This window comes from Opisthocomus hoazin, chromosome 2 (assembly GCF_030867145.1).
Source record: "Opisthocomus hoazin isolate bOpiHoa1 chromosome 2, bOpiHoa1.hap1, whole genome shotgun sequence".
NCBI lineage: Eukaryota > Metazoa > Chordata > Aves > Opisthocomiformes > Opisthocomidae > Opisthocomus > Opisthocomus hoazin.
Genome location: NC_134415.1, coordinates 104,682,033 through 104,705,527, shown reverse-complemented (window position 1 = coordinate 104,705,527; position 23,495 = coordinate 104,682,033). Strand labels below are relative to the sequence as shown.

The window sequence follows — 23,495 nt, the reverse complement described above, 5'->3', positions numbered from 1 at the left end:
TCAAGAGGAGAAATAGTGTAACGGGGAGCCTTTTTTGCTTTACAGTTTAACTTCATATTAACCCTTTGCCATTGAAGGATGGCCGCTTCACTTTCCTGTAACTACCCAAAATTTGCATCATGCCTTTATTAGTCTGGTTCTTTTAATGCCGTCTTTATCTGATACTATAATTGATGAAGTGTCATGAGTCTCCAGGCAGTTGCTGAAAAATTTCTGAGACCCATATAATTTTATCCATGTTTGCAAGACCTTGTCAGAGAAGAAAACTGGAAAAAAAAAACATGGGAGACAAGAAACACATTAGTTAAAACATTTTTAGAAATATGCGAGCATTAATTGATGCTGTATTTTGGCCACTGGGTTTGGCTGAGTTGGGTGGTGTCTGTGACAGACCTTACACAAAAGGAAACACGCTGTTGGCTTCGTAAATTCTCTTTGCAAATGAATAACTAGCTGCAAAAGAACTGGTGGATCAGAGCCACGTGAACTCTTGTCAGCCTGACTTGGAAGCTGGGTTGAGAGCTCAACTGTGACGAGAACAGGTGGTGTGAACATTTATGGTTGAGTAGATGCGTGCGTGTCATTAGAAGTTACTGCAAGGGGAAGTGTTTTCGCAAGTGATGGGTTGGACTAACGCAGGTGGCAGGGAGCAGTTGCTTTCCTGTATCCAAGGTTCAGTGTTAATCGCCCGTTTTATTGCCTTACTTTCTCTTCTCTGTGGTTCATTGCAGAAGGTGACTGATACTGCTTCCCTCAGCTTAATCATGCCACAGTTATTGCCCAGCTTGACTCTCCAAATGAAAAAGGCACCGTGCGAGGTGATGCAGGGGGGCCATGGCAGATGACGACTAATGTTACTTTCCACTGGTCACGTTATGGTTGTCTTGCAGCTCTTCAAATTAAAAGGCAAAACACACGCCATCTGGGATGCTGCAGGGCAAATTCTCACATAAGATTTTGGAGATTTACAGTATTTTCGTTCCTTAGCTTTTTGTTTTGGACCCACCTTCCAATATGTCAGATTCTCAACCTGCCAAAGGTTTCTCCTGTTTGGAAGTTTGCACTCCATCAGTTTTTGTTTTAGTACTTAGAAAAAAAATTAGGAACTCTTTGTATTCTTTTCAGGCAGAGAAAAACAACCCAGCTTTTGAAAACGCAGTATGCTGCATGAATAGGGAAGTGTGATGGTGACATCTGAACTTGGGAAATAAGAGATCATTGTTCTGTGTTTTTTTGTTGTTTTAGCTGTCTGGTTCAGTGCACTAATTGCTTTCAGTTCTGGCCATTCTGTTTCCTCAAGAGCTTAAAAATACAAATATAAAAATCTAATGTTCTGTGTTCAGGAGTAGCCCTTTATATTTTAACCTCTCATACCAGGAGGAGGAAGAAAAGGTTTTGAATAAACAACGTACTTGTGTTTCCCTCATAATAAAATGGTAAAATGTCTACCTTTCTCGTACTTTCTAATCCTTTGGTCAGCGTATGGTCTTTGAAGCTCCATGAGATGGTGGGTGTCTCATGTGGCTGGACTTGGCTGCGCTTCCAGGCTGCAGTGGCCAGCTGCATTTTGTGCAGCGGTGAGGTCTTGTGTTGGGAGGTGGGACTGATTCCCGCAGACAGGGTCCCTCCGGCTCTTCGGAGGTAGTGCTGGATGCCTTTGGGATGCGGGCAGGGTCTCTCCGGCTCTTCGGAGGTAGCGCTGGATGCCTGTGGCATGCGGTGTTATGCACTGTGTAAGTCGTGCTGGTTCATAGGCACCTAGGAACGGTGATCAGAAAAACACTGAAGTCTGGCTTTTGTAAATTCCCAAGTGTTTTAAAATGCTCGAGACATGCTAGTGTATGTTAAAAATATGCTACAGAATTAATCCTTTAAGCAGTTTTTGGTTAATAAGTGAAACTGGAACTACAATAATCCTTCTAAGTAAAACTCAGAAATCTTCAGCAGATGTAAACTTGAGGCTCCTGTGATCTTGGGTGTACGTGAGAGAAGTCTGGGGAGGGTATGGCGAGAGCCTGAGTGGTGCAGGAGAAGGATTTGGGGAAGGCTAGGAGCAATATAGTCTTAAACTTCCCCTGTATTATTTGCATGTTGATGCTATTTCTTATTACTCTGCAAGGCCGTGTGTTCATGCAGATTTCCTAGGAAACATCCCCACCGTGCTTTTCTAGTCTGTCTGAGGCTGTTATTTGAGCAAAGGCTGAATCCGTGAATCAAGGATGGGAGTATCGAAGGGCAGGGAGGCTGCGCGAGGAAAACAGCATAGCGATGGGGAGCGCTTTGAAGGTTATTTGGCATTGCAGTTTATCTCTGCCCCTTGGTCTTAGGTTGTTCAAAAAGCTGATGTACTAGTTCTGGGGCTAAAGAAAACAGACTCATAGGATTTCAGCAGTGGATGCGTGAGCTTTTGAGTTGCTGGCAAAGCGTGTCTGAGACTCGAAGTATTCCCCATAGCATCTTCTGAGATAGCTGCTCAACTGCTGTGTGTGTGAAACTGCTGCTGGTTCCCTCAGTCTCCCCAAGTTTGAGTAGATCTTTTCGTGGATTCTCACATCTCTGGTGAATTCTGCAAGGACGCTGGGTCGCTGATGCGTCCTTGCTTGACGTCCTTGAAGTTTGGGTAGGGCTCCCGTGCTTTGCATTGGGTTTCAGCGCGAGTCTTTGCTCTCCGTGGTAGAGGAGCGATTCTGCTCTAGGCGCAATCAGAAGCGCCTATGGGCTCTTTGTTTTCCCCCAGCACTTGGGCACCCTCCTGGACAAGTCTCAGAAGACCCTGTGATTTAGAAAAGAAGTGCCGTCTCCAGAGGGAGACAGACGTGCTCAGACTTCTGCTGTCTTTTTCCTTGCGCCTCGGCTGGCGCTTTGTTACGCTTCCCTCTCTCCCAAAGTGTGTGCGGCTTGTTGGAGATCCCTGGGAATTGTAGCAGGCTGCTACCCATGCTGCTCATCCCGCAGGGGTTTCCCCCAGTGACTCCCCCGCCCTTCTTCTGCGCAAGCCCTGGAGGCTGAATTCTTAGAGCTTAGGGCCCTGCCATCCCAGACCCATTAAAATGTTAATGGCTTCTTCCAGACAGGAGGGGTAACGCATAAAGTTTCTGTAGTTAATGCATGCTGATATTTGGGATTATGTATGCTATGTATGTCTGCCGTGTTCGTGCAGATGTGTTGCATTCCTTTTCAGTATCCCTTCTCTCCAAGAAGAGGGTTTTTTGTTTGCTTTTGACAAGTATTAAATCCTCCAGATTCCATTGATATGTTTTTTTCACGATATTGCATGCTCCTTAAAATGCCCTGAAGGTGTTAATTTAATGGTAATATTTTTATTTGAAGAAATTGCTACCCCACACATACCTTCTCTTGACAGCTGTGGTGTGGAAGTCTGGATTATTTTTTTTTTTATATGCCTTGTACCTTTTCCAACCTTTGACAGATTGTCAGCAACTTGTTTTATTCAGCTTTTTCAGGATAAGAAAATCACTTTGAACTTTCACACTGGACAGTAGCTGCTGGGTGTTTGGCACTGGGGTGGCTTTCCTACCCTTCCCAGCTGCAGAAGTGCCATTTGAACCATCCTGCTGCCCACCCACTCCTCGGAGCAAGGCTAACCCCCTTGCTTATGGGGGAGATGAGCCTCTTGCACTGCTGCGTCTGCCTGCATGTGCCTGTCTCTCTGTGACAAAAGCCTGGCAGGCTTCTCTGCTGCTACTCTTCTTGCTTCCACTGAACATGCCTACTGAGGACTCGGGCCGCGCCAGCCTGTAAAATCGATGGAGTTGCTGCGTACGGGGAGATTTGCACCAAATGTCTGTAGTGGCTCTCTAGCTGGCAGCAGGCAAGGGGATTCAGGTTAGCTGTTCCTCCGTGGAAGTGCTCTGGAACCTTGCGATATGGTCTAGTGTCAAAACCCCAAGTCTCAAAACAGCAGAAAAGATGCAAGTGTGTGTGCAGTGGGAGATTTGAATGGATTTTGCTAACCTTCACAGATGGGTTATGCTGGTTCTGTTGCTGACTTCGCTATCAGTGGAGCTGAGATTTGTTACGTTGTGAACTGAGGAGCGATGGGTTTGCTGCAGTATCTACTGAGGAAATCTGTGTGTGGGCAGACCTTGTTAAGCCATATTTGACTCTGCATGATGCTTGATGCCAAAATCTCAACGTGGCTCTTTACCTTGATATCCAGGAAGAATAATACTGTTTGTTTAATGTATACAGTTTCGTACCTACCATAGAGATGGATTCTGGCTACATGATGTATTAGTTGCTACCCATTTCTCTAGTTGCTGGTTAAACTGAGCTTATGACTGTATTGATAGTGCAGCTGTTCTAGATGCAAGTCTCGTGACATCGTTCCAAAATCCTCTCTCAATATAGTTGCCGTGGTATGGCAAATATGCTGTCATTTATGTGAAAATAATTACAGATTAAAATAATTACAGATTTCACAAAAGATAAATATGCTACTTCAGGATCACTCTAACAGTAGAGATGGTTCCTCAGAAGCATCTCAATAGTTTCAACACTGTTGTGTAAGGAGAGAGCTGCTGCTGCTGTGCAAGACTGATGGCATCAGTCGTGTCCAAGATTTCGGAGGTCAGTCTTTGGCAGCTGTAGGCCAGTGTCCCAGATGCTCCATGAGCATTATTTTTATGTTTTCCTTGCTTCCAAAATGGATTGTAGTTGCAGATTTAGAAACTCTTGTTTTGTCGTCAGTTATCAGGGTACTTTCAGAAACCAACAGCAATGGTATTTAACTGTTATACTTTCATTTGCAGGTGGTTTAATACTACTGGTTTATATTTTAAGTGTTTATTCTTTTTAGCTGCTTTCGAACTTAATTAAAAGTCTGTTTAGAATTGTAGAATCATACACTCATAGGTTGGAAAAGACCTCTAAGATCATCGAGTCCAACCATCCACCCAACACTACCATGCCTGCTAAACCATATCCCATCGTGCCACATCTACACTTCTTTTGAACACCTCCAGGGATGGTGACTCCACCACTTCCCTGGGCAGCCTGTTCCAATGTCTGACCACTCTTTCAGTAAAGAAATTTTTCTTAATATCTAATCTAAACCTCCCCTGACACAACTTGAGGCCATTGCCTCTCGTCCTATCGCTAGTTACCTGGGAGAAGAGACCAACACTTGCCTCACTACAACTCCTTTCAGGTAGCTGTGAAGAGCAATAAGGTCTCCCCTCAGCGTCCTCTTCTCCAGACTAAACAGCCCCAGTTCCCTCAGCCGCTCCTCATGAGACTTGTTCTCTAGACCCCTCACCAGCCTCGTTGCCCTTCTCTGGACACGCTCCGGCACCTCAATGTCCTTCTTGTAGAGAGGGGCCCAAAACTGAACACAGTGCTCAAGGTGCAGCCTCACCAGTGCCAAGTACAGGAGCACAATCACCTCCCTACTCCTGCTGGCCACACTATTCCTGATACAAGCCAGGACGACTGGCTTTAAAGATCTTAGTCATCCTCAGGACACCCCATTCATTCTATATTGCATGACAGGTACACTTTATTCAACAAGTCATTTAAAGCTTCCTTGGAAGGCCGGGTGAGCACGCGGTGGCTGACCTGCAGAGCATCAGTCCATGCCACTGAAGTGCGGTGTGTGTCTTTGCTTCGCTCTCTGGGGTTTCAGCTCACTTGTTTGTATCAGTGCCTGCACACCAATGCTTTGCCTTTTTAACTCTGCTATCTGCTCTCGAAGGCATAGCTGTCATCTGTACTGTAGGATTACCTCCCTTCTGCCCACAAAGTGGCTAAGTGTCCCCATTCAGTGCACAAGGAAAAAAGAAAGAAGCCAGCAAGCTGTGCTGTGAGGCAGTATAGTTGGCGAATGGATCTTTTTTGTTTACATATGCAACTGCTGGATGTTGCTTGTTTGCCTTCTGAACTGATTTGTGTCCATGGACAAGTAAGAATTGCTCTCCTGGTCCTGCGTGGACATGTCTTACCTGGTACAAGAAAGCATCCTGGGAACGCACTCACTGCAGCCCTGGTTGTGAAGATCTGAAAGCCGTGGGACATCCAACTGGAGACTATTGTGGTTTGTATGGTGGTAGAGCACTACTGCAGATGATCTTAAGCTTTGGCCTGGGCCAGGCCAATGACAGTTTCTTGGTTTTGTGGGGTGTTTCTTTTTTTTTTTTTTTTGGTGCTGATGAAAACAAAGCTCACTTGTTGCAGACTTGGAGAGAGCAGAATTTTTCACTCTCTTAGACGGCTGCTTTCTAGAAGTTTTGTTGGGTTGTTCGATTTTTTTTTTTTTGTTTGCTTGTTTTTTGACGCATCTAATCTCTAGTGACATGTATTTTCTCTGTATTATCTCCCATCCCTCCCTTGAGATTAGTTTAAAACCTGTGCTTAGAAAACATTACCATTTTCATTTCTTACACATGAAGCTTGGGGATCGATGTACAAAGCAGAGTAATGGGGAAGAAAGAAACATGTACTGCAAATTGTGTTTAGATTCTGGAGCACTGCAGAATCCCACAGACACATAGAAAGTCTTGCTTGCTTTGAAGAGGTGATGTAAAAGTTGGAATTTGTGAATCTGTGTCACTAAAATGGGTTTGATGTTGGTAATTTGGAGGAGGAGGTGAGCTTTATACCCAGCTGGAGAAGTAAGGTGAGAGAGAAAAGACCGGACCTCATCCCTGAGCAAGGCTCATCGAAGGAAGGAGAAGCCAGTGCTGTCTGTTATTGGGAAAGAGAAGATAAGTGAAATCTCATGATGGAATAATCTAATTAGAGAAGTTTAGAAGGTGTTATTTTTTAAATGGATTACAGGAAAGTGGATTTTTCCATCATGATATATTGTGCCAGATTTAACTGTTTTTTCTAAGGAGACTTTGCTAATGTACTTGCATGCGCATCTAGCAACCATGTCTGGCTTCATCCAAATTCAAGAGAAGGCTGTGGATTTTGAGGGGCTTTTGTGTCTGGGTTTTTCTGGGGGATTTTGTTTGTTGGTTGTGTTTTTTGGGGGTTTGATGTGGGTGGTGTGGTGTTTTTTTTTTTTTTTTTTTGAAAGCAGCAGAACAAGTTGGAGACAGAAACCTTTGGCCTGCTGAACTATCAGCTTAAATGTTAAACATTGGGCAGTGCATATGGGAGTGACATAAAATAAATACTTAATTTTCTGAATAGTCTAGATTAGAGATCATAAAATGGCAAACTGCAAACAGGTGTTGTTAGTTCTTGTATCCACAGAGTTGCTTGCGTTTTAGTTTCTTTTTTGTTAAGAAGGTTAGATGCTATGACTGTGAAGTTACTGAAGAATTAATCCAATAAATTTGTAACTTTGCTGTTAAAACACTGAATACACTTTCTGTCATCCACAGCTTTGTAGGTAGAATACTGTTTTTTTACTTTTTTCTTTTTTTTTTCTTACTTCTCAGACTAAAAATATTTAATTCCCGCTAGCCTTGAGGTCCAAGGTGGAAATCCTTATAAAAATGTCTCCTAGCCTTGTTTAACTCTTCATTGGCATGTATCAATAAAAAGGTAGAAGACCTGAATTCCTTGCCAAACTCAGGCTCTTCCACTTAATTCACATGGAACTATTGTTTCCTTATGATCTGATCTTTGAGCTCCCCCACCCTCTTTTTCCTCCTGTTCCAAGTTACAGCTCCTGGTGCTTTGCTGCTGCTTCTTCCTGCAGCTGAGATGGACAATCTGTTCATTTACCACATGCTATCTGTTCAAAAGCCAGCTTGTTTGTATGTCCCCACACAGTTTCCTTTCAAGTAAATTGCCTAATAACTATGTATCCATGAAATGCAGTTTTGTAAGGATTTTTTTTTTCTCCTGCTTCTCTTCTCCCTTGGAAAAGGGATGTATCCAGAAGCAATGAGGAGGAGAAACAAGATGAGTACCTCGCTTCAGTTCTTTGTTAATTGTACAGTAAGGGATTTAGTTAAGAAAACCCAACCTGAACCTGTTTTGTGAATTTTCCTTAAAGTTGTAAAGACGGGTCTTAAAAGAGCAGTATCTCTTGTATTTTGTATATCCTCAGCCTCGGAGCTTGAAGAGGAAAATGTCACAACCTGTACAAGAGACCCTTAATTTCACTAGACTTTGCAAGAACCGGGTGACTGCTGTCACATTGCGCCCCAGAAATTGTGACATTGACCTGAGGGGGTTGATTACCACAGCCTCAGGGTTAGCAGCAAAACCTTCCAGTTTCTAGAAAAAAAGCAGACTGTCAGATCATTGTGTATGTCATGATTTTAATGTGGAAATGGAGGGGGAGGATGGGTGATCTTCCACCATCCCTTCCACCCATGGAGACAAAACCTCTGGGAGCTGCAGTTGGCTGCTTTGGGAAGGGTGGAGAGATGCGGTGGTGGCGTCTACAAGACAAGAGCCTACTCAGCTGGGCTTCGCTGCCAAAGAGCCCTTCGTAAAGACAAACTATTTGCACCATAAATTCCTTCTTGCAAGGTATTTGACTATGTGGGCAGTTTCCCCTTCCCATGCTGGGAAGGTGGAGGAGGTGGAGAGCAGGGTGGGAGAGCTTTCCTGCGGGCAGGCGTCTTGGAGACCCCTCTGCCGTGGGTGGCACAGAGGAACCTCCGTGGGAGTGGGAGGAGAATCTCTAGACTCCTAAATCACTTGAGCACCGCAGTCCTTAGTGCTTTATTGGACCTTTGGTGTGTATGTGTGCTATCCTATAGTAGACATAGTATGTGAGAAGAGGCAGGGGAAAAATTTTGTGAGTTGATTTGGATGGATGAGATCTGTTTTGCCTCTGGTTACCTCTCACCTGAGGGATGATGCTGCATGAATTCACAGGCTTTGAGTTTGGAATGGGGTTCCTGGGTATATATTTGGTATAAACTAATCAACTGCTTAATGCATTAATGAGTTACTGATCACTAAGTGGCTAAGGTGTTTTGTCTGTGTTGTACAGACCTGGTGGTGGGCCTTGCACTCTGACTGCCCAGGTCAAGACTATTCGGCTGACTTGTGCTGGGGTGTATGGGGTGTGCTGGCTCCAGCCCTCCTAAGCACAGTGCTCTGTGTCACCTTCAGAGCTGGAAAATACAACAGCGTCCAGTAGTTGCTTCCCAAAAGACTCTTGAACATTGTAAATGCTCCCTCAGGAACGTGGCACATTTGAGACTGCAGTGAAGTTCTTATAAAAACACTTTTTACTTTGGGCTAGAGTCCACTGTTTGAGTAGCTGTGATCTGGTGGCCCTATCGCAGGCTAGGACCTTCCCGGCCGTTGCTGTCTTAGTATTGATTAGATATTGGAAATTATGTTCACGGTTGTAGAATGTGCAGAGGGTGCTGGCCACGTAGCCTTTGGGTAGACAAAATTACTGTCGGTTTTTGAAATTCAATATACAATGCTGTAAAAATGTGCCATACAAAAGATTTTCTCAGTTTAAAATGAAGGCTGTGTTCCCCTCCACCCTCCCAGGCGTCGGTAGTAGTAAGGTGGGGGAACAGGGATTGAGAGATGTGGCTGTTGTAAAAATCTTCAACAAAAAATAGATTAGCACCAGACAAAAGGATTTTTAGAAGTAATTTTCTCATTCACGCAGTACGGAATTCCCTAGTGTCAAACTTACCTCTTAAGTCACTTGTACAGGACGTGCTGTCTCGGTGGGAAATTCTTCTGCAAACTAGAACGATAAACTTCTGAAGAGGTGTTTTGAAGGGGGGGGGAGAGGGGAACGGGAAAGATGCCCTCTTATGTACATGACTGCCAAGCTTGATTTTCATCCACTTCTGCTGGCACGACTTCTTTTTGCTGCCAGTGTATTTGTATTCTCACACGTCACAGGGCTTATGCTTGGTTTAAGGCTTTATTATTAGCAGTGCTGCACAGTCTGTACGCCAGAACATCTGGGGCATCGTGTAAGTGTAGAGCATTCGTCAGTGCGTAGCATCAGAAGAATCCTAGATATTTAAGTAGGATTTGAGCTGGTTATCCAGCAGTGGCAAGAAAAGCATTCAACCTTACTGCTGCTGATATTGGCAGGGATGTACATGTTAATGTCTGTAATGAAATCGAGTAGGCAACAGTTATGGTGAAAGCTGCTTAATCCATCAAGAGACAGAAGGACTTCTTTATGTATTTTAATATCCTCTGCTGCGTTTCAGTGGAGTATGTCAATGCTTCTATTATGGACCATCATCTTCTGGGCTGTAGTAATCACTCCAAGTTTTCTTTGTCATATACTAAAATGCTGCTTGCCTTTTCTCTTCTGAGTTCATTTATTCAGTGCAATGTCTTCATGTGTAGTGATAAAGTATCTCCTCATAACTTGGTTGTGTTTTGCCTGAGAAATCTTTTTAAGATGCCTTGCAGTTAAAATGAGTTATATTTCAACCTTATTGAACGTGCTAAATGTATAATGATCCTCAGTACAAAGAGTTGCAGTGAATTTTTGTCTGTCCCTTGTCCAGTTAGCTGGAGGACAGAAACGAATCCGATACAGAAAAAGTATCAATGTGGGGAGGAAAATGCACTTTACATGCAAAAAAAAGCTTAACATGGAAATGGAATTTCTCTTCTATAAGCAGTGCCTACACTGTGTTATTTCAAGTAGTATCTTACATTGGAGTAATTTTTACTTAGCTCAGATACTTGTTGGCTGTTACGGATAATACCCAAGACTAAACAACAGAAAAGGCTTATCAAAATAGTTTTGCTGCGAAGGCGCATTTTTTGGTTTTCGTAGTCCATCATACAGCAGTGGAAGAGAAAGTATCTGCAGTATGGCGATGAAGCTGTGCACTGGTGGAGGAAATCAATAGCATGACTAGTTTCAGAAACTTTGTCATTGAGGATTTAAATGTATCTTCTGCTTGGTATGTTACGTTTTTATGTGTGTGTATATATATATATATTTTAATTTTTTTTTCCAAACAAGTTAGGATGTTACTTCTACTTGAGCTTGGAGTTTTGTGGGGCTCTTTGTTTTTTATTTGGGAGAGTGATTCACGCACAGAGGAAGTGTGTATCTGTATGTGAAAGGGGTGTTTGTGTACAAATATGCATGTATAAAAGTTGTAGACACTGGCTAGGTCGCAAAGCAGCGAGTTATTCTGAGCCCTCAGAAGCTGTGAAATAGTGGTGACCCTCTCAGTGCTTTTCCAGCTAGTTGTCCAGGGAAGGATGGTTTGAGGGTGGATGACACACTTCTTGCTGCTGCTCAGCAGAGCTCGGTATCAGTGTTTGTCATTGCTGCAATGCAAGGCAGAAATAACAGCCTCTGAGTGCATGTAGGACCTCTGTCTTCAGTAATCCTGCAGCACAAATTCAGTCTTCTACAGGCGTCACTCAGTCATAGAGGACTGGAATGGGTAAAGCCATCGGCTTTACTGTCTGTAAATGCAGGTTTGATTTTGTTTTGATTTTATGTATGTTTCTATGTAGGGAAAGGGAAGGTTTCAGTTTCTGTGTATTGTTTGTATTTCTTAGAACACCTTTTCAAAAGTGAATGCTTCTATATGAATGTTTAATAAAGAAAAAAGAAAAGAAAGAGTAGTAGTTTATTTGCCATCTGTTTTGCAGTATCCCTGTAATGAAGTCCATGCTTTTACTTTCTGGAGCGTTAGTGACAGGCAAATGCTTTGAAGTACTTAGTGTTGTGAGAATTTATCACTTCAAGGTCATAATTTAATCAGAAAATCTTAATGACACTTTTTTTTTTAAGTTACTCAAATGCCACTATTCAGACCTGTTTGTCCCTACCATGTGAGAGGAAAAAAGTGCGAGGTTTTGATTCCTGCAGCAAGGTCAGCCGAGACACTTGTGAATGTGACACTCTGAAACAGGCTGGTTGTTTAGCTGGCCCCCGTTTAAATCCAGGACCTCTGTGGCTCCTGCAGTAGCTCCATGGCTGCTTCTGAGGTTCTTCGTGGAGGATCTGCTTGTTGGCTGTGTCACTGGCACGTGTTGTGCTGGGTTTGGGCTTGTGACCGAGTTGACACCCGTGAAGAGGTTTGAAGAGCCTGACAGAGAGGCTTGGTTGCTCTCCGGCCCGACATCCCACCAGGCTGATGTCCTGCCATGTGGTCTGGTCTTTCTGTGAGGCAAGCTGCCGCAGGGGAGTGAGCTCTCTTAGTCCTGGTCTGGGGACTCAGGGTGACCTGTCCCTTCTCCCCTCAAAGGCCTCGCCTGACATTTCACTCTGAATTTATCTCTTTGCTGTTGGTTTTCTAGAAAAATCGACTGTTTCACCTCAAATACCAAAGCTGTTACGAAGGAGTGGGTGGGTAGGAACATATGAAACATCTCTGATGGGACTTAATCTCTAAAGTCACATATTCCATTTTCTGGGACAACTTCTGCTGTTGATAGACCTTAGGGTTTGTGTAGGTTTAAAAGTAGTTTATTTTGCTTCACCAGGTGTGCTGAGGGAACTCTCTATGCTGTGCACACTGCTCTGTGCAAACCTCACCCCGGGTGGCTTTGTTTGGCGTTGTGGAAGCACAGCTTGGTTGGTTGATGCCTTGCACTGTGGATATTCACCCCCATCATTCATTATTCTGGTATTTAGTAAAAGTGAATATATTTTCTGAATATGCAGTGTATGGGGTTAGTGATTAGACTACTTCAGAGCTACTGGTAGCACTAGGAACTGTTTGTCTGCCCTGGCTGTTCTCAAAGCTGTGCCTGGTGAGTGTACTGGGAGCACTGGGGTTCATGAGGGAGGAGTGATTTCCTTCCATTCCAAGAGGAAACACCTCTTGGGATGGAGTGAAACCCATCTGGGGATGCTGATCTCCCTCCTTCCCTCCAGCGCTTCCCATTCATGTAGGAAACAGAAGAAGCTTCCCAGGAGATGCTCCTCTACTGCCCTTGTGTTGATCGTTTGCAACAATCACGACCTGTGAGTTCACAAGATGTTCTTCCTCACTCTGGGTTCAGTTCTGAGCAGGGAATCATTCAAAACAGATGCATGTGCTGGGATTACCTGGCAAGAGAGGAGCCTGATGAGCAGGTACTCTCCTCCCTGCATTGCGCCGCTTTTGGGGAGAAGAGCCGAATGAAATACATAGGTAGTCAATTCCGAGTTACTCAACTAGGTGGGAAGCTATCTAATTTCCAAATATTTTTCAGCATATTTATATCACTGATGGCTGCTGAGGTCGGTGCTGTCACTTGCATGAGGAAATCTGTGAAGGCATTTCACAAGGCATTCTTTGTGATGAGAACAGGAGGAAGAGGAGAGGGAGTCGCTGTAATGCTCTGTAGAGAAAATGGAAATAGGAAAAAACTTGGAAGCAGAAGTCTGACTTTTACTTTAAGACTTGCCTTTTTTCTTTTTGAATTCTTTTCAAAATGAATCATAAAAATCTGAATTGTTAAACAAGGAAACCAAACATGTTTGTTTCATTTTTGCTGGATCTCAATGACAGTAAACAAGGACTTGCCCGGAGGACCCACAGCCAGTGCCCAGAAGACAATTTTATTTTTAAGATATCATGCCTGGATTCGGTAGGTAAACGTGTTATGTTGAAGATACTTGGAAAAAAAAAAATACCGATTTTCACATGCAACTACCTCTGATTACTTTCTGGCAGTCTGAAATAGCGTACTAGCACTTACACGGGACCTGTCAATTTGAATAATATTTTTAAATTACCATCCTTTAATGCGAGGGAGGCTGGTTGTGCTCCCATGGGTGTATGTTACAGGTGGAGAGACTTGCACATTCTCTTCTCCCTTCCCTTGTTTTCCCTCCCCACCTACTTTCTGCTGGCACAGGCTGTGGGTGTGTGTTGATCAAATTACAAGAGGTTCAGATTTTAATTGTTTTTTTAGGACAGTCCTAGGACATAGAGTCTGTTTTATTTGATGGGCAGAGGCTGATAAAGATTAGTCCAAGGACAGGTGAGTAGTCTAGGATCAGGAAGACAAGCGTGGATCAGGAGGGGGAAATGGGATGTGAAAAAGCACAAAATGGCTCTGCCGCAATAGCTGTGTATTTGGACGTGAAACCGTCTTGCATGTTGAAATGTCTTGAAAGATACCGAGATAACTCCTTGCAGTAGCAAGTTTCTGAATGTAATGAGGCAATAATTTCAGTGTAGAAGAAGTACAGTTGTTGACAATTTTTTTCCTTTTTTTTTTTCTCCTTCTGCAGATATTCCTGAAATACCAGAAAGCATCTCATTCTGCAGAGCACTACAGGTAGCAGATTTCAGTGGGAATCCACTGACTAGGTAACTTCCACCATCTTCTTAGTACTTGCCATACTAGAATTACAATCTTGCTGTTACAATCACAATTTTAAATAAGCCCTTAAAAATTGTGATCTAGGATCTCTATGAAATCTTGCCAACAGTGTCTGTCTCTGGCAGGGACTGCAGCAAAAGTTCAGATTTAAAAAGTGATGCACATCTTTCCTGGGAGGGGATGAAATTTGTTAGCCAACCAGGAAGAATGTAAATCTGGTTGTCTCTCAAGTAATTTTCATTCCTCTTCTTAAATGCATAGGAAAACCATGCTCATACTTGGGAGAGAGAAGGCGGTGGTTAGCACAAATGCATGCATTGGCAGAAACCCAGGTGCCTGACGATTTGTAGCAGGCTTTACATCAGCTGCTGCAGATAATGGCTTTTACTAACGATTAAAGCTTGGACTAGTGCTTCATGTACCCTCCCATCAATTGGGACACAGTGACATGCAGTAACATGTGGCAAAAACGCACTGCGTCTGTCGGCGGCTGCTGCCAGTCTGGGTTCTGAAGAGCTGGAGTTTGGGGATTACGCACACTTTTAGCACAGAAGAGCAGTTCTGTTTACATTTCTCTGTGCCATTTGCTGAAGAATTCGGAATTTATCTAGTGAAATGAGGCTGGAGATAGCAAGGAAGAGGTGATCTGCTAGTTAAGGCCTTTGAAAATTATTTTGAGAACTGTTTTCTAAACCAGCCCGTGCCACAGCGCTGCTTTGTGATGCTGAGCAAGTAACATAAGCCAGAGTATTTGCAGTGGTCGCTCACCAGCCTGCTTTGCTTTGCACTGAGATGAACGAGGAATACTTGCACGATTAGCTGGCTGGCTGGGGTGCAGGAGTGCTGACAAACAAGAGGGTGTCTGTAATATCTTAAGCCACTCCAGCGGTTTTGCAAGGCGGCTTCTCCCACGTGTGCAGCTGAGGTTCTTCAGAAGTGCGCTTTGAATATTTCCCATAGTGCGTCCTAAGTTCGCTGGAAAGTCACGTCCCTGAGCATTAAAGGGACACTTGTGATCTTAATGCCTGTGCCTCTGTAGCCCATTTATGTAGCGAGGATAATAATACCACAAAAATCCCGCAAAGCAAACTGAGGCTGAACTGATGATGAGACACGCAAGTGGTGAGGGTCACCGAACAGCTTTTTCCTAGGCATTTAGTGTGCAGTATGTAAAGCTCAGAGCTGCACCTCATGGTCTTGACATCAAAATTGTCTGTGGTAGCGTGCTAGTTATCCTTCTCTATTTTGTGTGCTGAACAAGGCCTGTGGCCCAAGCAATGCGTGTCCTCAAACAGTAGTTGTAATGCACAGCTACAGCGGAGTGGAATTAACAAAGGAGTTGAAAGGCCTTTTGGTGGGGTTGAAATAGATCTCATAACTCTTTGTTGACAGGTCAAGGGAATTTTAAAAATTCTTGATAAAGTAGCTGCAGAGTGTATGCGTGTCCTGGAAAGCATCACTCCAAGCAGATTACCAAGTTAAAAAACACAGATACCAGAAGCTGTTTACACACAGATGCCAGGTATTTTCTGTGATGAGATCCAGAATTTCAGTCAGTTTTGCCTCTATAACAGCATGTACGTTTTGGCACTAATTTGCCCAGGCGAAGTAGGAAAGTCTACTATGATTTGCTTGTCTGTGTGGTGTCCTGGAACTTTTTTTTAGCCATTGATTCTTGTCCTTACTTCCTCTAAGCTTAAAAGCCAGTCGGAGATCTTCCTAATCGATGTCCTACCAGTAATACAGTATGTTGCGTCAATGTCAATAATAGACGAACCTGCAGCATTATAAGTGGCTGGGAGACCATTTTTCTGTTTTTCAGATGATTTCAGGTTCATATTAATAAAAAGCAGGTTCATCTACTGTAGATTAGACTGGAAGTCCACTATATGCTCTAGATAGATTAGTTCTGGTTGGAAGGGACCTACAACATCATCTAGTCCAACTACGTGTACGCTTCAGGGCTGACCAAAAGATAATCAAACCATTGAACTCCAGTCTTAAACCTGTTAGAGCTGAAACGGTATTGAGTAGTTACAGTGGAGCTCACATTTTGGAGATACTGAGCATGTTCTGTTAATAAGGTCTGGAAAACGAGAAGCAGTGGAGTATGAGCACATGAAAACTCTCCCCTGCCCCCCACTGTAATTTGTCTTTTTTTCCCCTTCCGCATCCTGCATGGTTGTATTTGCCTGTAGGGTGTGCATCTCCTTTTGGCTGGTTGCCTGCAGGTCATAGCATGTGCCTTGAGCTGGGTGATGGGGACAGCAGGAGCCAAAGCAAATGCTACAGCTTGAGCTTAGGTTGCATGCTCTGGGGATCAAGTAGAAGCTGGATGGCTGGACCAGGGGCTTCTCCTCCTCTGCCTCATTGCCTCTCTTACCCCAGCCTGTCTCCTGTGCAACTGCAGACGGAGCTGCTTGGTGCAAGCTGGCTGCCAGCGAGCGGGGGTGAGGAAATCCGTCCACTTAAGGGGAGGGGAAGCTGAGCCTTGTGGTAGACCAGCCTGGTGATGGACCTCAAGGCTTTGGGAACTTCAGGAGCGTTTTGCATATGGCTGCATTTTGTAGTGTAAGAAGGGAGTGATTATATGGTGCTGTGTTGTGAACCAGTAAATGTGAAATGCTGTAACAGCGGAACGTTACTTTCATAGTGAACAGACTGTTTCTTCATAAAGCAGCAGTTGAAAAGCAGCCTAATAGCTCATATGAAATGGCCGTGCTGTGAACATGTATGTAACTGAAGTCTGAATAAAAGTAATTTGTTTAATTATTTTACCATCTAGCTGATACAGGAAAATAATAGTTAAAAAGCTTTTTTTTAATAGGTGTGATTTTTTAAAAAAAAGTTGTTAAAATGCTTAAAATGTTTTCAGGCCCTATAGCTTTATAGAGTTGCAAATTGGGGTGAGGGAAGGGAGGGGCTAGGAGACAGGGATATTACCTGTTCTTTGACACAGAAGGAACTTTAAAGTCTCTTAAGTCATGGTTTGGTGGTTGGTTGTTGTTTTTTTTTTTCCCTTAGTATGGTCTTTAGAATTTTCTGAGTCATGCTGGAGTCTGAACATGCCTCCCTCTGTGTGTATTTGCTAAGTAGACTCTTGTTTTCCACTACATGTTCTCTTTTCCAGCATGTATTATATGAATGTGAATACTTCTGCTGGAAGTCCTTGATCTGAATTAATATCTCCACAGGTTGCCCGAAAGCTTTCCTGAATTACAGAATCTAACGTGTCTTTCGGTAAATGACATCTCTCTGCAAGCACTACCTGAAAACATTGGGAAGTAAGTTTTTTGTACTTTATTACTATCTTAATTTATTTTCTCTTTATTGTTACAGCTATTACATAAATGACTTGCATAACTGTGTGTAACATACCTATGAAGTTATTTACAGGTCTGCACTTTTTTTTTTGAATTCTTTCCAGTCTGAGGGTTCTGATTAGGAAAAATCCCTTTGCGTTTTCACTTGACATTAGCAGGCTAACACAGAATCTAAAGCATGCGTATGTATGTTTTGACTCTGCTCTCCGGGATTTGGAGTACCTTGGAATTCTAGGTCAAAATTGAATAGGTGTTTTGTGGTGCAGATCTGACCTTTTGCTTTGCTTCATTGTAGGAGACCATTGATCCGTTATTGTGAACATGTCAGGTGGCTTGCAGCTTAGCTAAGAACCAGACAATTGTTGGCACAAGAACAGATAGGTAAAAGCTGGCTGTGATCAGGATGGAAATTAGAAGGTTCCTAATTACAGGACCATTGTGTTTCTGAATAAAACTCGAGTAGGTGCTGTGGAGATGAAAACTCACGGAACAGCTCTGAAGATGAAATTTGATAAGCTTCTAAGATGTATTTGTTAACTCTGGAAAGTAGAGCAGGATTGCAAGGACAGACTTCCAAAGTGGAGACACTTGGAAAGTAAACTGAACGTTGTTTATCTGTCTTGTTTTGACTGAAATGGACCTCCACACTAGCGGAAAGGAAATCTCTGTCCTTGTCATGGAGAGAGGAGTGTCTCTTCCAGTGAAGGAGAAGAGGTAATTCCATGTCTCCTCACTTGAATATGGGAGAGTGGCTGTGCTGGTTCACATCAAAGGTTCACCTAGCCCAGTTTCCTTCTACAGTTGCAGTAAGTAGCTGCCTAGTGAGGATTAAGAAGAAAAGCTTGTGTTTGATTACTCTTCTTTCCGTCCCCTGACGCTTTCTGGTTCAGAGGATTTCCTGAGGTTTGGACTTTGGTTTGTCTAGTTGGTAGCCCATAATGAATCTCTCTTGCAGATACTTGTGCAGTTTTTCCTTGAGCTTATGTAGACGTCTTTAGTATTCTACTGTGGCAAGCAGCTGCACAGGTCTATTGCCCATTGCATTGAGTTGTTGCTGAGTTTCTTGAGCCTGGCTCTACCTAGCTTGCCTGTGATCCCTAGTATTGGAAGAGGCAGCGAGCAGCTGATCCCTGTGCAGTTGATCTGCCATTGATGCCTTTGTTGTTTTCTACCATATCCCCAGGTGATTTTTTTTCCAGGCTGATGAGTCTAACTTGCTATTCCAGCTTCAGGAATAGCCTTCACAGAACTTAAGGTATCTGTGCTTTAACTCAGAAAAGTTAAAGCACCTGATTGTTCCCTATTCCCCTCCCCGCCTACTTTTTTATTTTTTTAATCTGCACCTGAATTTATGGCTACCTTGCCCATATTGTTGTTCTAAGTTGCTGTGTACTGAACCACTTCCATCTTTCTTCAGAAAGCTACCGTAACTCAGATGTTGAGTCATGAGTATCAGTAGAGGCTTATTAATCTCGGACGTCCTTTCACAAAGTGGAGTATTTCTGACATGGATTCTTTGGGGAGTCAGCATAGTCCCTAACAGTAAAACCCAACTGTTTCTAAACAGAGGAGTCCTCCAGAAGGGATCTTGTTATTAAGAGCTCCTGCATTGTAGTCAAGTTCAGACCGGCTTTGCTTTAGCCACTTCCCGTGGGTATGAAAGCTGTCAGCTGGCACCACTCCAGCAGCAACAGAAGTGGAAAATGTCTTTTGAAACCTTCCGCAAGCACTAACAGGTACAGCGAATGTGCACCCGGTGACTATGGCAAAGCCTTACCCGAAAATTGCATGGGCCGGGGCTTTAGTGACATTCTTCCTTTTCTGTAAAAGTTCACGAAACGTCTCATGCAGCTTTTCGCAGCACTGGCAGTGAAGAACAGGCTTATTCAGACTTTGCAGCTACTGAAAACCGAGGCCAAAAATTTGGGATCCTGCCTGAATCTGAAAATGAATACAAGCAGCATGACAAGCTGCAACGATTCCCAAAGCGTGAGGTGGACTGCTGCTTCCCAGACGGTAGCTGGAGGAAGGTTGCTGGCTTCCCTGAGAGGTTGCTGGCTGGCTGCGGTGGCTCTGGCTTCTTGCTTGTCCTGCCTGTCCTTCGATAGGGGGAGTGGTGATAGCTTCTGCTTTGGAGCAAGCAACTAGGAACAGCTTTGGTTAAAATGGGGTTACCAGGCTCTGTAGAGATGTCAATATGTGGAGCTTTGCAAGAATGAGGGTAAAAAATTGCCTATTACTGATCCTAATCAGTCCAGGGAAATGCTGGGATACTGTTTCAGCCCTATGTGAGCTGCTGCAGAACAGAGCAGCGTAACCCGTCCTCCCTCAAAGTCTGTATCCGATTCCCAGTACGGAAGCTAAAAACCAGGGGTCCTCGCTTGCTTCAGGAGGAGCCGTATGCTTGTCCTGGTGGTCTTGGTGAGTTCTCTTGGAGGGCTAGACTTGAATAAAAGTCTGACAGGCCTGCTTTGATCTGGGAAGTGCTGCCAGGTTAGCTGTCTAGAATATGAATATTGTATTTTTACAAAAACACTTTAATTTTATTAATAGGAATTTCTGCTATCAGATTTATGCTTCAAGAAGGAGACACAAATGTGTGGGGCTGTTGTCTTTGGCTCAGCAGGTCTTCATGATAGGTGGGAATATGGCAGCTGAGAATCACAGAATGTTCGAGGTTGGAAGGGACCTCTGTGGGTCATCCAGTCCAACCCCCCTGCCAAAGCAGGGTCACCTACAGCAGGCTGCACAGGACCTTGTCCAGGCGGGTCTTGAATATCTCCAGAGAAGGAGACTCCACAACCTCTCTGGGCAACCTGTTCCAGAAGTCGACGGTAAGCTTGGGCTGAAGATGCTTTCCAACTCAGGACAGTATTAACATAACATGAAGGAAACTCACGGGGTGTCCACCCAGAATGTAACTGTTCTGAAGTCTATAGGGGAATGTCTTGGTGACAGAGAAAGGGATTGTCTGGTTCCAGTTGGAAATTATTGGGAGGTCTTGTTTGTAGCCAGTTAGAACTGCAACCTGAAGTCCTTATGGGTCACTTACCTCTGAGAGTGAATTTTATCAAGTTTTTGGCATTAGATCTGTAAGTAATAGATTTATTGTTTTCTATCTGGCTACCAACAAGCGCAGCTTTCCACTTTTAGTTCCCCAAATTTTCATCATTCATTGCAAGTGAATTTGATGGTGCAGCTGACCGCCTTGGGTTTGGTAAAAGCAGTGAAACACTCTGTGGCTTCTGCAAAGGTGGCCTCTTTGTTCCCTTCTTTGTTCTTTTTCCTCTGCACGTGCTGGGACCCAAAAAATGCTAGGAATTAAAAAGAAAGTAATGCTAATTGTATCTTTCTGGCTGAAGAGAGCAAGCAAGGCTTAGAGGTTGTTTGGATATGTTTGCAAATGCCTTACTGGAGATGCTGTGTGCTTCGGATAATTATGGTGTTATTTGATGGAATAGGCTGGACCTATGTGCTCTGTATGAGATGTGTCAAATAGTGAGCAAACAAATATACACTGGTGATTTATTCTACTTCACTTGGGCTTGTTTTGGGAAAAACTTGAAGTCCCTGTGCTTGCTGACAGTCCTCTGGCCACTAAAGTATGTGCAAACATAGGGAAATGCATCCTAAATTCTTACGGTCTTATACTCTTCTTGCCTGGGAAACTGCCTCATACACCCAGTGAAACCTCTAACTCGTCTTTGGATAGTACAGTGATCAGTGTGTACTTACTGTCTCTTTCTTTTTTTTTTTAAGCTACCTACTTTAAATCTTGTGTCACTGTGAATTTGCCCTAATGTGTCTTAAATGGGGAAAGCAACAAAAGTAATGGCAAATATTTTCCAAACAGCAATACTTTGAAGGTTAGCTAGGAAGTTCTTCCTAATGGCAGATAATAGACTTGAACTGCCTTGCGGTGAACCGTTAGTGGAAGTGTGTCTTTCTTACGAATTCGGATATCCAGTCCGTTTTTGACGTGCTCTGATGTGTAAGATGAATGCCAGTGTTCAGCTTCACTGTCCAGGCCAGTGTCTGAACTTGTTCAAGCCGTTGATACATAGAGTTGCTGTTAATATTTTTACTGTGCCGTTAAGAATTCTTCTGCATGGACCTTTTCTATTTATATTTGTGTTGCCGAAAGGAGTATTTTTAAGCATCCCAACTGAACATTTGAAGAACGTAGGCAAGGCCTCCCTTGAACCTTTCGTCTTTCCTCTTGCTTGTGCATAGCCATGGTCAGCGTATGTCAATTTTTCTCCTGCTGCTGGTATGTGCGCTGAAAGTTTTCCCTTGTCAGATAAAGCGTTCTGCTTTTAAGCTCATGCATTCTTTTAGGGCATACTGGAAAGCCATGTGACACAGTGCTTTAGGACTCGATAACAGACTAGACGTCTTAATATTACCAGTGCCTTTTTTTGTGTTTCTCTGTGGTTTGTGTTCTCTTAACTTGTGGTGTGGTTGCTATCTGGAGTAAAACAGTGAATGCTAATGCTCATGAGATAGTTTAGCTAATGATTAGGTGGGTGCAGCTTGGAGCAGCAGTTGTCCTGTTGGCTAGTTGAACCATTTGGAGAAACAAGGTACACAATTTAAGCTGTGAATGGGAGTGTCTTTTACAGCATTTCTCAGTCTAATGAGAACAGGTCTAATTTCCTTGCTTATTCTGCAGGACCGTGTGTGTCTGTAGAGCTGCCCAGCAAGCAAGCATAACCTGTTCTTCCCAGCGTGGGTAGCATTTAGGAATTTCCCCTTGCTTCCAGGATTTTTCTTCAATACTTCCTTGTTTGTGTAACACCCAAAACGCAGGGCATGACTTCTTCCTGAAATAAAAAATCAGAGTATTTGTATGTAAGGGTATTTGGGTGAATCAGGGTGTTTGTCTGTAAGGCTTCCTAGGGCTTACCTTATAATAGCATGAACAATCTAACGTCTGTCTCTCCCCAGCACCTTCTCTGTCTGTATGTGTTCATTCTGTAGTGCTGGCTTCAGGGTTAGCTCCCCGCCACCACCAGCTCACTGTGGTGTTGGGTTTTTACCAGCAAAGATTTGGGAACTTAGAGATCCATACAGTGCTCTCATGGCTCAATGTCTAGAAAGAGAAGAGAGATTGTGTCAGCTTTGTATGTTTGTTTGTTTGTTTGTGGTCTTAGGTTTGAATGAAGGCCAGGTACCTTCTTTGGAAAGCCTTTTATGTGTGTTTCTGTTTAATCTAGCATCGGACTCTCAGATGGGTGCTTCACAGGGAATCGGCCCTAGCCCAAAAACCAGTCCTTCCAGCATGAAATGCGTGTTTGAAAAAGACAGTTATCTGTCAGACTGTGGGGACAACAAGATCAACAAGTATAACGGCTGAAGAAAAGTGCAGGGCTTCACTACTGTGCTTGAAATTACGATTGAAGGCCTGCTGCCCGTCAGCACAGCGGACATCTAGCTCATGTCCAGTTTTTTGGATGCTAAGGTTTAAAGTGTGAGGTTATTACTGACTGGCAGGTGGAGTGTTTTGGAAGTTCCCTGCCTGAACTCTAGCATGGCAGATAAAAGAACTTTCCTCTGCCATATGCAATCTTTACTTTTCTCCCCCCACTCTGAAGTGTACAGATGGTCTCCTACTTGGACACGATCTCCAAATCCTGAGGATTCAACAAAAGATCACAGTAGTATGATGATTCACACTGTCCCCATCATTCACTGCCTCCCTCCCCCTTTTCTTCAGAGAACTGCACAGCCTGTGATGCAAGAAAGTAGAATAGCTTCATTTTAGCTTTAGAAACTTTTCATATGGGGAGGGGTGAATTTCTTTAGATGGGAAGGATATTCTTCTGATGACAGTGACTGATGAGTCTGGTTTACCCCCAAGCTGCAAGCAGGCTGAATGGATCTGTGGACCTTACTACTGAAAGGGAATTACCAGGTAAGCAGAGAAATTTTCCTCTTAATGTCTGCAGCTAGGAGGTGGAATGC

General features: G+C 43.6%; 1 protein-coding gene across 1 annotated transcript in view; it reads left to right on the top strand.

Annotated features, from left to right (window-relative positions):
* Positions 1-23,495, top strand: part of LRRC1 (leucine rich repeat containing 1) — a 74,090-nt gene that overhangs the window by 16,292 nt on the left and 34,303 nt on the right. Inside the window, exons 3-4 of the mRNA XM_075410701.1 lie at positions 14,117-14,195; positions 17,403-17,492. Coding sequence (XP_075266816.1) covers positions 14,117-14,195; positions 17,403-17,492 — 169 coding nt within the window. The remainder of the gene's footprint in view (positions 1-14,116; positions 14,196-17,402; positions 17,493-23,495) is intronic.